The following is a 14,091-nucleotide window of genomic DNA, read 5'->3' on the forward strand; positions in this document are numbered from 1 at the left end:
TCTAAGTCCTAAGTGAATCATTCTTTCAATTATGTTGCAAAAAGAACAATATTCAATTACAAAAAAGAGTAAAGTTCTTAATGCATTCTAAAATTCTAACCGAAGGTAACCATGTACCTTAGCATTATTCGCCTGTTATTTTTATCATTGCCATCCAAGTTCGGATGCACCTTCATTGGATATTTCTTTGAGGAGCAACCAATCTAGAAGGTTTGACACTCACAACCAAAATTTATTAAACAAAAGAAATTTGAACCAAACACACAAATTAAAAACATAAACAATAACTATTACTTAAAAAATTTAAAATGTGCATGGGGGACAAAACACCCCAAAAGTACATAACCAAAATCAAAATACAACAAATCTGAAAAATACAATAAAATAAAACAAACTTAGCCCTCAAAGGACTCAAAACCCTCATCACTACCGGCTTCAAAACCGGTAGCATCATCATCATCATCATCGTCATCATCACCATCATCCTCAGCACCACCTGAAACACCAGTACCAGATGCACCGGCACCCGCCCCCTCTCCAAACATAGGCCTGTCCACAGGCCATCTAGCGTTCTGCAGAAACTGTTCACGCGTCATCATCGAGTGATCACCGGAGGGGTCACATGCCTGCAACTGCAACAGCTGCATAGAATCGTGCATGTCAACCATGGCGCGCTGAGTTGCCGCCATCCAATCCCAATTGTAGTTGCAGACAGCCTGCTGGAAAGGATCGGATCCATGAGCAAAAGTACCAGGACCATCAGAAGTCCCGGTATTACCAGCAGCTGCACCACTTCTTAAGTTCTTAGGCTTGCGATTCATCTAAAACAAAGGCGGTTTCGATTCATCTAAAACAAAGGCGATTTCGAACGCTTTAGCAACAAAAAGGAGTGAAAAATGCACACATTTGATAGTTCAAATAAGCACTTTTGGGCATCTAACACTATCCCACTTTTAGGAGGAGGCGTCAATCCAATTGGCGCCTCCTCTTAAAATTAGAGTGCAGGGGCTAATTGAATTGGCTAAGGCACATGGTGCAGCCAATTCAATTGGCGCCCATGTGTAATTTTTCAAAGGAGGGGCCAATTGGATTGGTACCTCAGTGTATTTTGCAATTTTTTTTGTTAAACAATCTATGTGATACATAATTTTGAAATAGGACCAATTCATGTTAATATAAATTCCCGTTTACACAAAAAAGCCTAATGTTGATGACCGGGATCACCTAACCGACCTCCGATCCCACATCCCCTACCTACCCGAACCCGTGGCCCTAACCCATGTTGATGATTCACCACTGGTGTTTGAGCATCTGAGGGGCCAGGAACATCACTACCGACTACAGGAGATGGCCTGTTGAGATAGTCTGACAAATCAGCATAGTCTTAAGTATGCATCGAAGATGTACCGCCATAACTGAGTTCATGACCCATGCCAGAGTAGTTGGGTTGTGTTTGACTTATTGGTGGGTGACCGGGACGGTTGAAGGGGGACATGGGTGTGAATGATGCGTCGAGGAACGGTTGGAAAGATTGTTGGGGTGTTTGGTAGAGATAGGTTTGTTGGAGGTTTCAATTTTGTGAGGTTTGGGCTTCTTGGCTATGGTAGGAGGAGGGGCGGTTGGTGTTGAATGATCGTTGAATGTTCTGGCTAAGGCGACTTTGGTAGGGTGATGTGTCGGGTGCGAAGCGATGTTGGGTCTCTGGTTGATGATCTATTTGTTGTTGGTGGTATGGGGTATGCTCTTGGTATTGTGGTTGGGTGTATGGCATGTTAGGGTTGTATGTTTGTGTGTTTGTGGAACGGAAAGTTTGACGGACAAGGGGTTGTGTGTAGCCGGTCTGACAATGTTGTTAGGGGTTAGATGTTGAGGTGCCTGGTGTGTAAGTTTGTTGGCATGGGTCATATAGGTACATATCCTCGGAGATGAACTCAAAATCAACTGATCTGTTGAACAACGACATTGAAGATGATGATGAACCAACGACAATACCTCCTAGTCATGTCTACAATTCGCCTCAACATATGACAAACATGGATCTGCATGACGATGAAACATCCAACAGTGTTTTCTATAACCCGTATCCACGATCAGAAGGTGAGTTAAAGGTGGGAGACATGTTCCGCACTAAAGAAGAATGTGTGCGAGCTATCAAAAAATTCCACATGAACAACTCTGTTGATTTTACAGTGAAACACATTGATTCGAGAAGGTATGTCATCGAATGTCGTAATAGCCTTTGTAAGTTTCGGTTGGCTGCGTCTTACAAAAAGAAAAGCGACTATTGGGAGATAGCTTCAATAGACCCACCTACAGTTGCATTGCAACTAACGTCGAACAAGATCACCGTAAATTAAACGTTGCATTGATATGCCAAGACATTTTGCCGCTTGTTAACAAAGACCCATCAATGAAGGTGAGTATAATTATATCTCATATCAGAACAAGATATAATTATACTCCATCTTACAAGAAAGCATGGATTGCAATGACAAAGGTTGTTGAACAGGTATTCGGCAACTGGGATGATTCATACAAAGAATTGCCACGTTTTTATGGGCATTAAAAACATATGTCCCAAGAACTATGGAAATTGTGGAGACATTGCCAGCAATGATGCCAGACGGAACCTGTGTTACTGGTAATAAAATCTTTCACCGTCTCTTTTGGGCGTTTGACTCATGCATCAAAGGTTTTGCATTTGCAAACCTATTATTCAAATTGATGGAACATGGTCATACGGAAAATACAAGGGTACTTTGCTTATGGCGGTTGCACAAGATGACAACAACAATGTCTTTCTCATTGCCTTTGCTCTGGTTGAAGATGAAACTGCTGGTGGTTGGGGTTTCTTTCTTCGACATCTCAGAACGCATGTGGCTCCACAAGCCAATCTTTGTTTGATTTCTGATAGACATGCTTCCATTGAGAGTGCCTACAATAACCATGACAACAGATGGCATGATCCTCCTTTTACCCATGTCTATTGCATTAGACATATTGCACAAAACTTCAAGCGTGCAATAAAAGATAAGAATCTTCGCAAGAAGGTGGTGAATGTTGGGTATGCTCTTAACACAACCGTCATTTCAATATTACCGTGATGAGATTACACTGTCTAATGAAGATGCAGGAAGATGGCTGGATAACATACCAGTAGAGAAGTGGACAAGGGCATTTAACGGAGGCTATCGATGGAGCCACATGACAACAAACCTTGTGGAATGCATGAACGACGTATTCAAAGGCATTAGAAATCTGCCAATAACCGCCTTGGTCAGATTAACCTATTATAGGTTGGCTTCGCAACCAGAGGTGAAAGATGGAGTGCGGTGTTAATGTCTGGGCAACTATTCAGTGAGTGTTGCATGAAAGTCATGAAAGAGGAGAGTATCAAAGCTAGCACACACGTTGTAACAGTCTTTGACCTCCATAGGTAAAATTTCAGCGTCCAGGAAACAATGGACCACAACGAGGGGAGACCAAATTTAGCCTATGCTGTCAAACTAAACAGAAGTTGGTGCGACTGTGGAAAATTTCAGGCATTCCGCATTCCTTGCTCCTATGTCATTGCAACATGCGCACATACTCGGCCGGACGCTTAGAGCCATCTATTTGATGTGTACAAGGCCATCACCGTCATGAATGTCTATAATAAAAGCTTCTCGGTGCTACCAATGGAGGAATATTGGCCTCCATACGAAGGTGACATAGTTTGGCATAACGACGAGGTGCGTAGAAAGAAAAAAGGACGGCCAAACAACACACGTATCAGGACAGAAATGGATACGACAGATAAAATGATAAGACTATGTAGTATCTATCGTTAACCAGGACACAATAAGAACAACTATCTCAATCGAGGAGCATCATTTGGGTCATAATCTTTTTGTAACATTGGATTTTTGTAACCTTCAATTTTTATATATCATTAAGTTTTTGTTACTGATTACAAAATATTTCTAACTTAAAACATAAGTGATGTCACTACAACATAAGCAAACTGAAAATAGAATATTTTTAATTGATTACAACAATCAAAGTGATGTCATCTCGTCCGAACATCATTTCCCTAGCATCCTTATCAGTTTTCATTCGCACCCAACCAAAGATACTGTCGAGTCTCTCAATACTTCTAATTTTCCCCCTTCTGGTATTTTCCCATCTAACCAATGAACCAGCTCCCTCTTCAGTTGATCGAAAGTAGTGATGTTTCAGAAGAGCATCAACATCTGAGGTTTGTCTCTCGCATAAATCATCTTTCCATAGCGGCGACGAACATCAAACATGATTGCCAAATGATAAAATGAGATGTGGAAAAATGATTCACACAACACCTATATTTATAACAAAAAAATACAAAATACATTGAGGTGTCAATCCAATTGGCGTCTCCTTTGAAAAATTACACATGGACGCCAATTGAATTGGTTGCACAATGTGGTGCACTAGCCAATCCAATTGGCGTCTGCACTTTATTTTTAAGATGAGTCTCCAATTGGATTGACGCCTCCTCCTAAAAATGGGGTAGTTTGAATTTTTTTTTAAAACAGGGTTATTTTAGGATTTTTTTTGAAAAATTGAGTTATTTTGGTAAAAATTTCTAATACTTTTCTTCCATTTAATTTTCGATACTTTTATTTCTATTTGGTCTTTTAAATACTATTTATCTCTTGTTCTCACTTTTTTCAAAGCTCGTCATTTTTTATATTTATGTAAAAAGTTTAATTACTCCTAATTTCCCTAATTTAAATATTAATTTTTATAAGAATTTCAATTATTATTAATTTACACTAACTCATTTATATAGGAATTTATATAAGAATTTTAAGTATTCCTAATATTCCCTAATTTATTTATGAACAAATTTATACAAAAACTTCAATTACTCATAATTTTCCCTAATTTATTTATATAAAAATATTAACTTATTTCGTGATATAAAATTAAACATAAAAGTATTTTACTAATTAGTAATAATTCAAAATAATCAATAAAATCCATCCCAGCACAACCAAAAGTCCTGCGAACAGTGTTAAAAGCTTCTCAACTTAACATTTCTATTTTTATTTCTTCCAACCAACCTAACTCTTCTTCTTCTTCCTTTACATTTTTTAAGCCTGCCTTTTATTTTGAATAAGTTTTTTTTAACTATTAATCTCTTCTTCTTACTTCATTCAAAGCTTGTAAGTTTTCAACTATTTACATAAGAATTTTAATTACTTCTAATTTCCTAATTTATTTATATAAGAATTTATATAATAATTTTAATTATTTCTACTTAATTTATAAGCATAATTAATCATCAGGACCCTAAAATTAATTTTAAATTCTGTTTTAATTTTTAATAAAAAATATTATAATTTAATTCTTTAATATTAATCTGGTTAGTATTATTGATTCAATATGTTAGTTTAGCTGGAAAAAACGTCAATATTTACCAATTTAATGTGTCAACTATATAATGATTCAGAAAAAAAAAATTAAAGATTTCACTTCTATCATGTTTCTTATAATTTATTATTAACTCAAAATGTTGTTATAAATTAAAAAAAAACATTATTTAAGGTGACAAAAATTAAGATAGTGACCGGTGGCTTCAACACGGTTTGCATCAAAGCTGTGAGCAGCCAACAACAACAACTTGTGGTCCATTTTGATGGAATGGTAGTTTTTAAAGTTTTCATTCTTATTTTTCAAACTCTTTTTCTTCATCCAGTTTTTAGTTTTTTTTAACTTCTAAAACTACTCTTCAACTTATTGAGCTTTCTCCCACATTCGTTATCAGATATGAACTTTCGATATTTGAATCCACAGTTGAGTCAATAGTAATTTCCAGATTTAATATTTTTCTAATTAGAAACTGAGATCTCTAAAAAAATGAAATATGAACTCTAAAACAGAAATTTATTTCACTAAAAATAACATATATGAATTTTTTGTAGGTTTTTTTTTTATGAATTGTGGTGTTTTAATGATGGCGACTTAATCAGAATAGAGAAAGAACATATTTTTTGGATTAATGATATTTTGTAACGTTAAGAGAAAAATATATTTCTGGTTGATAACTTTTTTTGGTGATGATAAAAAATACCCAAAAAATTGAATAATAAAAAGTGAATGAAGTTATGTTATTTTAATGCTTTTAATTATTAATTAACTTAAAAATTATTGTTAAAATAAATTTATTAATAATTGTAAAAATAAAAATAATATACCATATAAATATGTTATTTTAATGTTTTTAATTATTAATTAACTTAAAAATTGTATTGTTAAAATAAATTTATTAATAATTGTAAAAATAAAAATAATATACCATATAAATATCTTCAAGACGGGAGCGTCCAAATCTTGTTGTTGAATGAACATCATTAAGATCAGGAATCTCAATACCATGCTTTTCACAAAAAGATACCACTTTAGTAAACAATATATCCCAACCATTTTCTCTCAAACCTTGAATAAGATGTTTTGTTGAACGAACCAAGTTCATAGCATTAACTACATCTTGATTTTTTTTTGTAAGGTTTGACAAAGCATATCTGTTATTCCCATGATTTCTTTCATCAAGTGCAAAATAAATATAAAATCAAATGCCTTCAAGTAATTCTAACAAGTATCTGCATCCCCACGTGTAGCATAACTCCCTCTATCTTTTGCAATTTTTTTTAAAACTAAACAAGTTGCTTCATACATGTTTATCAAGCTAGAAATTGAATCGTAATGTGATCCCCAACGAGTATCTCCAGCTCGTTTCGATGTACCAACTTGATTTGCACCTTTACCAGTTACAATCTCATCAATCTCTAACAAATAAGCAATTTCTTCTAATTGGGCAGCTTGTAACTCATCATGACGCTTTGTAGAAGAACAAACAACATTCACAACAAAGATCAGCTTCTCAAAAAATTTATGAACAGGTTTGACTTCTCTTGATGATGTAACTAATGCAAGTTGCAATCGATGAGCAAAACAATGAACATAGTATGCATAAGGACAATCCTTCATAAAGAGGGCTTGTAAACCATTCCATTCTCCTCTCATATTGCTAGCACCATCATACCCTTGGCCACGAATGTTAGAAACATCAAGGTTATGTTGAGAAAGTATATCACATATTGCTTCCTTAAGAGTTAAAGATGTGGTGTTTTTAACATGTGCCACATCAAAAAATCTCTCTTGTATTAAACCAACTTTATCAACAAATCTTAATACAAGGGCCATTTGTTCCTTTTTTGACTCATCACGAGCTTCATCAACAACGATACAAAATTTGGAATCACGAATTTCCTCACAAATACTCTTTTTCACCCTACTAGAAAGAATTTGCAAGAGCTCTTTTTGAATTTGATGTGAAGTATACTTGCAATTTTGTGGAGCATTTTCCAACACAACTTTTGCAACTTCATCATTGTAGAATGCTAAAAGTTTCAATAACTCAAGAAAGTTACCTTGATTTCTTGATTTGCTACTTTCATCGTGACCCCTAAAAGCACAAGCTTGTAGTGTTAACCAACGAACAATGTCAATTGAAGTCTTGAGTCGTAACCGATTATTCATTATTTGACTTGAACTTTGCACTTGAATAATATTTCTAATATGACCATCTTGATTCAACAAGTCTTGACAAGCTTTCATTGCATTGTTGTGTGGTGAGCAAGGATCCTTCCCTATGTGTTTAAGAAAGGAACAATGTTTTCCATTCCTAACTTTCTTCCAATTTCTGAAACCCATAGAAATAAAGACAATTGATCCGGGACGTCCACTTAGTTTTTTGCTAAAAAGGTAACACGGTAAGCAATATGCGGCATCTTCAGATGGTGAATATTCTAACCATGATGGAAATATGCTAAACCAAGTATGTTGAAACCTTCTCGGATGATCCTCGTTACCGGACAAAGGATAGTTTTCTAAATGAATTTGATATGGACCCCATTTTAGATAAGCTCTTCGTATTGCATCCACTTGATTTGGTGGATATTGTCAAATCGGAGGACACTTTCCAGGATCGCGTTCCAAAGAATTTTCAAAACCATGATGCTCTTCAATTGTTGGATTCTCAAGAACTGTTTCAGATTCTGATGTCGGGATTATAATTTCTTCATCTCTCTCTTCTCTTTCAATTTCACATGCTTTTCTTTTGAAAAAAGAATCAATTTTCCTATTATTCATCTTTACTCTTCCTATAATATCATATCAGATCCAAAAATCAATTTAGAGAACATAAAAATTAAAAGAGAAAAAAATTAATAAACTTAATTAATCAACTTTAATCGGTTTTCAAATACCGGTAACTTCACTATTAAAAATTAGCAGCAACAATGATTAAATAAATCTTATTACAGTGTATAACTATATTTGTAAATTACAGTGTTATGAATTGACTTAATAAACCTCATATAGATTATTTTAACACATCAAGAAAGAAGAACCCTAAAAATCTCAAAAACACAAATTAAGCAATCACTTTAATTTGTTACTTTTTATAAAAGAAGAATGAATAAAGTTTTTTACCTGTTAGATGCCGATCACTTTAATCTGTTCCGATTCCGGTGCCAGTAGCAAACCCATATAAAAAAGAAAGGAAAGGTAGGAGCTTTTTATCTTATCTGTATTTTAACCTAACTTTGAATGAAAAAGAAAAAAGAAAAATTAATTTTAATTTAAAATAAGGATGTTTTAGTAATTTAATTTATATGAATTAAAAAAAATAAAAAGTTGAGGGGTGGCCGTGACCTTCCCACGCCCCCCCTCAGTTCCGCCACTGTTCTTTATCCTTCCATTTTACATATGTTTTCTTTTTTTTCATTTTACTACTTCTTCTCCTTCTATTTTATCGGTTCTTCTTCTTTAGTTGTTAGAGTTTTTCAACTTTGACTATTTTCTTTTTAAATAAACACTAGTAAAGGACCCGTGCGTTCGCACGGGTCGCGCAAGTGCAATAATTTATTTAAAAAAAATTAAAATATAATATATTTTTTTGTTTATATATATATATATATATATATATATATATATATGGATCAACGTACACAAATTTATTGCATAAGAGTTTTTTTTAATGTAATGGATGTTAAATGATCAATAAATGGGTTCAAAAAATTTCCACAAATAACTTTTTCCAGTTTGGGACATAATAAAGTAAAACATTATTAATTTATACTAATATAATTTGCTTAATTTTTTTGTATACTATATTAAGGAAATAATCAAAAAATATAATACAAAAATATTTTTACAATTTATTGGTATATTGATATATAATAAACATTCCATTGTTAATGTTATGAATAAACATTCCATTTATCATTGAGATTTTGGACATAAGAAATAAAAATATATTTATTTAGTAATGGATGAAATTTTCCAATCTGTTACTAATTTGAGGTATAAAAGCGCAAATATTAACCTTCATAATAAATGATTATTTAATCAAAATACATAAACCATGTAAAAGAAATACCAGAACCTCATTTGTTTTAAAATATAGTAATGAATACTACCAAATGTTGAAATTAATTGCAATTGATACAGTAAGGTTTAATGCAACAAAAGATATTGAAACAAAAGGTTCACAAATTTAGTTAAAATTGTGAGAAATAAGTCCAGCAACAAAAATGATTTAACTTCGTACAATTCTTTGGTCCTTAAAAAATTGGGTTTATACAAAACCTGCCCGCAACCTTTTAGGAAGTGATGATTCATTACCCTGTAAAAAACAATTACATCCATATAAACAAATGTTAAAATATAATGTATATTTTATACAACTACTTTCCCTCCGAATAATTTGTCAGAACAATTGAAACGCCCCATTATGTCTTTAAGGGTTTTATCAAACGCTTCAAAACAAAATCTGTGTGCCATTGGAGCTTCATCCCAAATTATCAACTTTGCCATTTTTAGTAGCTCTGCACGATCACTACCTTTGTCGATATTACATGTAGAAGACTCCATTGTAGGTATTGGAATCTTGAACATTGAATGAGCCGTTCGACCTCCTGGAAGTAGTAGTGAAGCTATGCCCGATGAAGCAACAGTTAAACAAATTTGTTTCTTTGATCTTATGTAGGAAACTAGAGTTCTCCACATGTAGGTTTTCCCTGTGCCACCGTATCCATACAAAAAAAATACGCCTCCTTGTTGATTGTTTACTGCTTCCATTATTCGCTTGAATACACCTCTTTGCTCATCTAATTTAAAAAAAAATACATAGCAAACATGCAGTGATTAATTAATTATACATTAAAAAAATTGTAAGATAAAATCATACTTTAAAAGTTAACTTTATAAAATTATGACAAAACTTACAAACATTTAACATATTTACCTGTAAGATTTAAGAACAAATTATTGTATTCTTGCAATTGTTCGGCTGGATTGTAACTCCGCTCTTCGTATATGAGCTTATTTCCCAACTGCTCAACCACATATCCACTTGGATAAGGCATTCCAGCAAATTCCTTTAGACTTCGGCTCTTCCTTTGAAGATTTCGTTCAATCTCAATTAATGTTAAATTCATTATCTCTTCATCCGACAACCTCAAACCTTTATACAATAGTAATTATAAGTGTAAACTATAAAACAAATTTACTTTTAAGAATCAAACAAATAAATATAATAAAAATTCACAATATAGGAAAAATAATACCTCTATTGTTTGCAATTCGCTGTTGAGCATATAGTATTCCATCAGCTAAGAGATGACATGTTTTACTCCATACATGTCTTGGCCTGTTAATGCTGCCTGATAATAACATGTGAACAAATAGTAATCTCAAATATTGACCTGAACCCCAATGATTTGCCTCTTTAATAGCTGCAATGAATTCTCTATCATCGCCGATAAAACCCATAGCAAAACAGGCATCCCGGGAAGTATCATATTTTACGTTATTCACTATTTTTATATCATTATAACTGCGGGGGCCTTTGACATGTGTGAGCATCAATCTAAGATAGTACAATTCGCCAGTTGTTGGAGGAACCCATATAAGCCTACCAATTGTGTAACCTTTTTGACGGGGTTTCCATTCTCTTTTTTTCTTAACATAAACAAATTTTGAAACAAATTTGCTGTAAGTTAAATTTTGTGCTTCAGGATACTTGCAATTTGCTTCGAACCATGATGTAAACATCGATTCAGTTACACTTGGTTTTTCCAGAACTGTATTGATACGATCAAAATCGGTGTAATATACCGAATTTTGACCTTCACAATGAAAGAACACACAAAACACAATGTTCAACATAACAACATAGGATTTTGAATAATTTCACACACATGAATTAAATACTCATTATCATCCTTTAAGCCATACATGAAATATAAATGTCAATTATAATCCCACAAAATAAACACTTCAAAAAAGTAAGAACACATCCTACAACCAAAACATATCATGTTCTTAACAACTTCATACTTAAACTCATTCTGGTGCTAAAGAGTTCATAAAATATATTTCAATATCAAATTTCCGAAAATTCTAATTAAGAAGATGGTTCTATCTTTACTTTCTTGGATGGTTTGGTTCCTGATAATTGCGTAGCGTCAGACGCTTCAAAATCAACTTCTTCACCCTTGTCAGCAATTACAACATCCTTAGCCGGAGTCATTAGAATGATTGATTCTGGATCATTTTCACCAGATGCAAATAATGTTTGCTTGCAATATAAAAAATTAATTGTCAGATATAAAATGAATTATAATAATACAATATTTATCATAGAAAATTATTATGTTAACAAATGAAGATACTTACTGCGGAAGTTTCCAAATTTTCTTTGTTAGGGACCAACTTTGCATATTCAGTTTTAGACTGATTCTGCATATTGAAACATCGAATATTTATTATACTTGTTAAATGTTTAAATAATACATGAATTAAGTGAATATTATACATCTTCTACTATGTAGTCATTTTCAATCTCTTTAACAAAGGCTTCATCATCACAAAGCTTCCAAACAGACGCTTGGGAAAACGTTGGCTGCACCTTAACTCTAAAAGTCATTTTCTTATTCAACAGCATTTCAAGCTCATCAAGATAAACCATTGAATCATCTTCTCCATTCTAATGGAAAAATAAAATATCAACCATGAGTGATAATCTGAACTTTACAACTCGATAAACTATTAACATTTTAACTTATGTATAACAATGTACCTCCACCATATTAAAATATGAATGAAATCGTGATGATAATAAATGAATATTTTTATTATCATTATTTCATGTCTTATATTTTTAAAAATATGGTATAAATATTTATAATAATAATATACATTTTTATTAAGGTATTTATAAAATGAAAATATTTTATTTTTGTAATATTTTATTATGTGTTGTTATTTTTCAATTTTTAGTAACAATATAAAATTTAAAAATTTATTATTATTATTATTTAACTTAATTGTGAACAACTTTAAATATAGTTTATTGTAAATATTTTATCAAGATTCGATTTTTTTATTAGTATTACAAACATACATTATATTTTTTTATAAAGACTAAATTATTTTTTTATGATTCAAATGAATTTTATTTTAATATTTTAATTATGGGGAAGCAATGTTCATATAACTATAATATACGTCAAAGGATGATGAATTCATTTTAATAAAATTGATTATAGAATATTTTTTATAATAACTTTTGTTTTTATTTATATCTATATAAATGAAAAATATTTAATCTTATTAATATTTGTTTTTATTTATATCTAATTCTTATAATAATTAAAAATATGTACATTTGGTTGAATATGATTTAATTAGTCATTTATTATTTATAATTTAAAAACAATATGAAGAATATTATTTTGATTATCAAAAATTATAAATATAATTAATTATAAGATGAATAAAATGATGTACAAACTGATCTCTTTTACATTGATTATTTTTTATGTTATACTTAAAACAAACTAATATGAATATTTATAATAATAATAATATATAACTAAACTGATATGAATATTTATAATAATAATAATAATAATAATATAATGCAAATGGTGATTGTCATAATAATAAAGGAATATTATTTCTAAACTATAATGCAATTAGAATCCAATTGAATTCTTAATTATGATGAAATTGTATATAAACAACATTATCATTTCGTTTTAAAATGTATGAGTTATGAGTTATAATGAACGTTAAAATATTATAAAATTTTATTATTTTATTCAATATAATATGTAACTCAAGTCCATCCATTCATCGATTTTATTTCATAATTTAAAAAATAGTCTATTATATTTATTGCCATTATTTCATGAGTTTTATTTTTTTTAAATGATTTAAATGTTTATAATAATAATAATACACGTATTTAATAAAATACTTATAAAAATAAAATATTTTATTTGTGTAACATTTTATTAAGTACTATTAATATTTGGGATAAAATATTATATGTATTAATTTTTTTTTATGATAAGAAATAAAATAATATATTTATTATTCATACGCATTTTTTATTTTTTAAATAATAATGTTAATAATAAAAAATTAAATTATTTATTATTTAGTTTTTATAAAAAAATTCAATGATGGAAATAATTTTGATGACATAATTTTTTCAATTTTTACAATCATTTATGACTTTTTCGTCCCCATAAACAATATTTTATTTATATTTTTTTGATTAATAATATAATTTATTGTAATATTTTATCAACATTTGTTTGTTTTAATTATGCCGATATTTTTTATAACATTAATGTTTTCAATACCTTTTTATAATGATTTATTAGGTTTTTTGTCTTAAAAATAGTTGACTCTTTTTGATTATTAGTGACAGATTTATTTTTATTTTTATAGGGAATAAAATTAATTTATGTAACATTTTATCATGTGCTATTAATACTTGGGATACAATATTATATGATTTTTTTTGTTCATGTGAAATAAAATAACATATTTTTATTAATATGTAATTTTAAATTTAGAGTAATAACAAAAAAAATAAATTTTTATTATTTTCATTATTGAATTAAATTTGTGAACAACTTTAAATATATTAGTGGTTCTCCAAAAAAAGAAAAAAAATTAATTGTAGTTTATTGTAAATATTTTATCAAG

At 30.7% G+C, this 14,091-nt stretch overlaps 1 protein-coding gene across 1 annotated transcript in view; it reads right to left on the minus strand.

The window, feature by feature from the left end:
* LOC127082069 (uncharacterized) overlaps positions 1-12,178 on the minus strand; it is a 55,161-nt gene extending 42,983 nt beyond the window's left edge. The window contains exons 1-8 of the mRNA XM_051022292.1: positions 12,170-12,178; positions 11,906-12,076; positions 11,763-11,829; positions 10,794-11,216; positions 10,656-10,751; positions 10,334-10,552; positions 9,778-10,196; positions 9,687-9,712 (exon numbers count right to left, since the gene is read on the minus strand). Of these exons, the coding sequence (XP_050878249.1) occupies positions 9,687-9,712; positions 9,778-10,196; positions 10,334-10,552; positions 10,656-10,751; positions 10,794-11,216; positions 11,763-11,829; positions 11,906-12,076; positions 12,170-12,178 (1,430 nt within the window). The remainder of the gene's footprint in view (positions 1-9,686; positions 9,713-9,777; positions 10,197-10,333; positions 10,553-10,655; positions 10,752-10,793; positions 11,217-11,762; positions 11,830-11,905; positions 12,077-12,169) is intronic.
* Positions 12,179-14,091: the final 1,913 nt, after the last annotated feature.

The sequence above is a fragment of the Lathyrus oleraceus genome, chromosome 5, assembly GCF_024323335.1.
Source record: "Lathyrus oleraceus cultivar Zhongwan6 chromosome 5, CAAS_Psat_ZW6_1.0, whole genome shotgun sequence".
In the NCBI taxonomy this organism is placed as follows: Eukaryota; Viridiplantae; Streptophyta; class Magnoliopsida; order Fabales; family Fabaceae; genus Lathyrus; species Lathyrus oleraceus.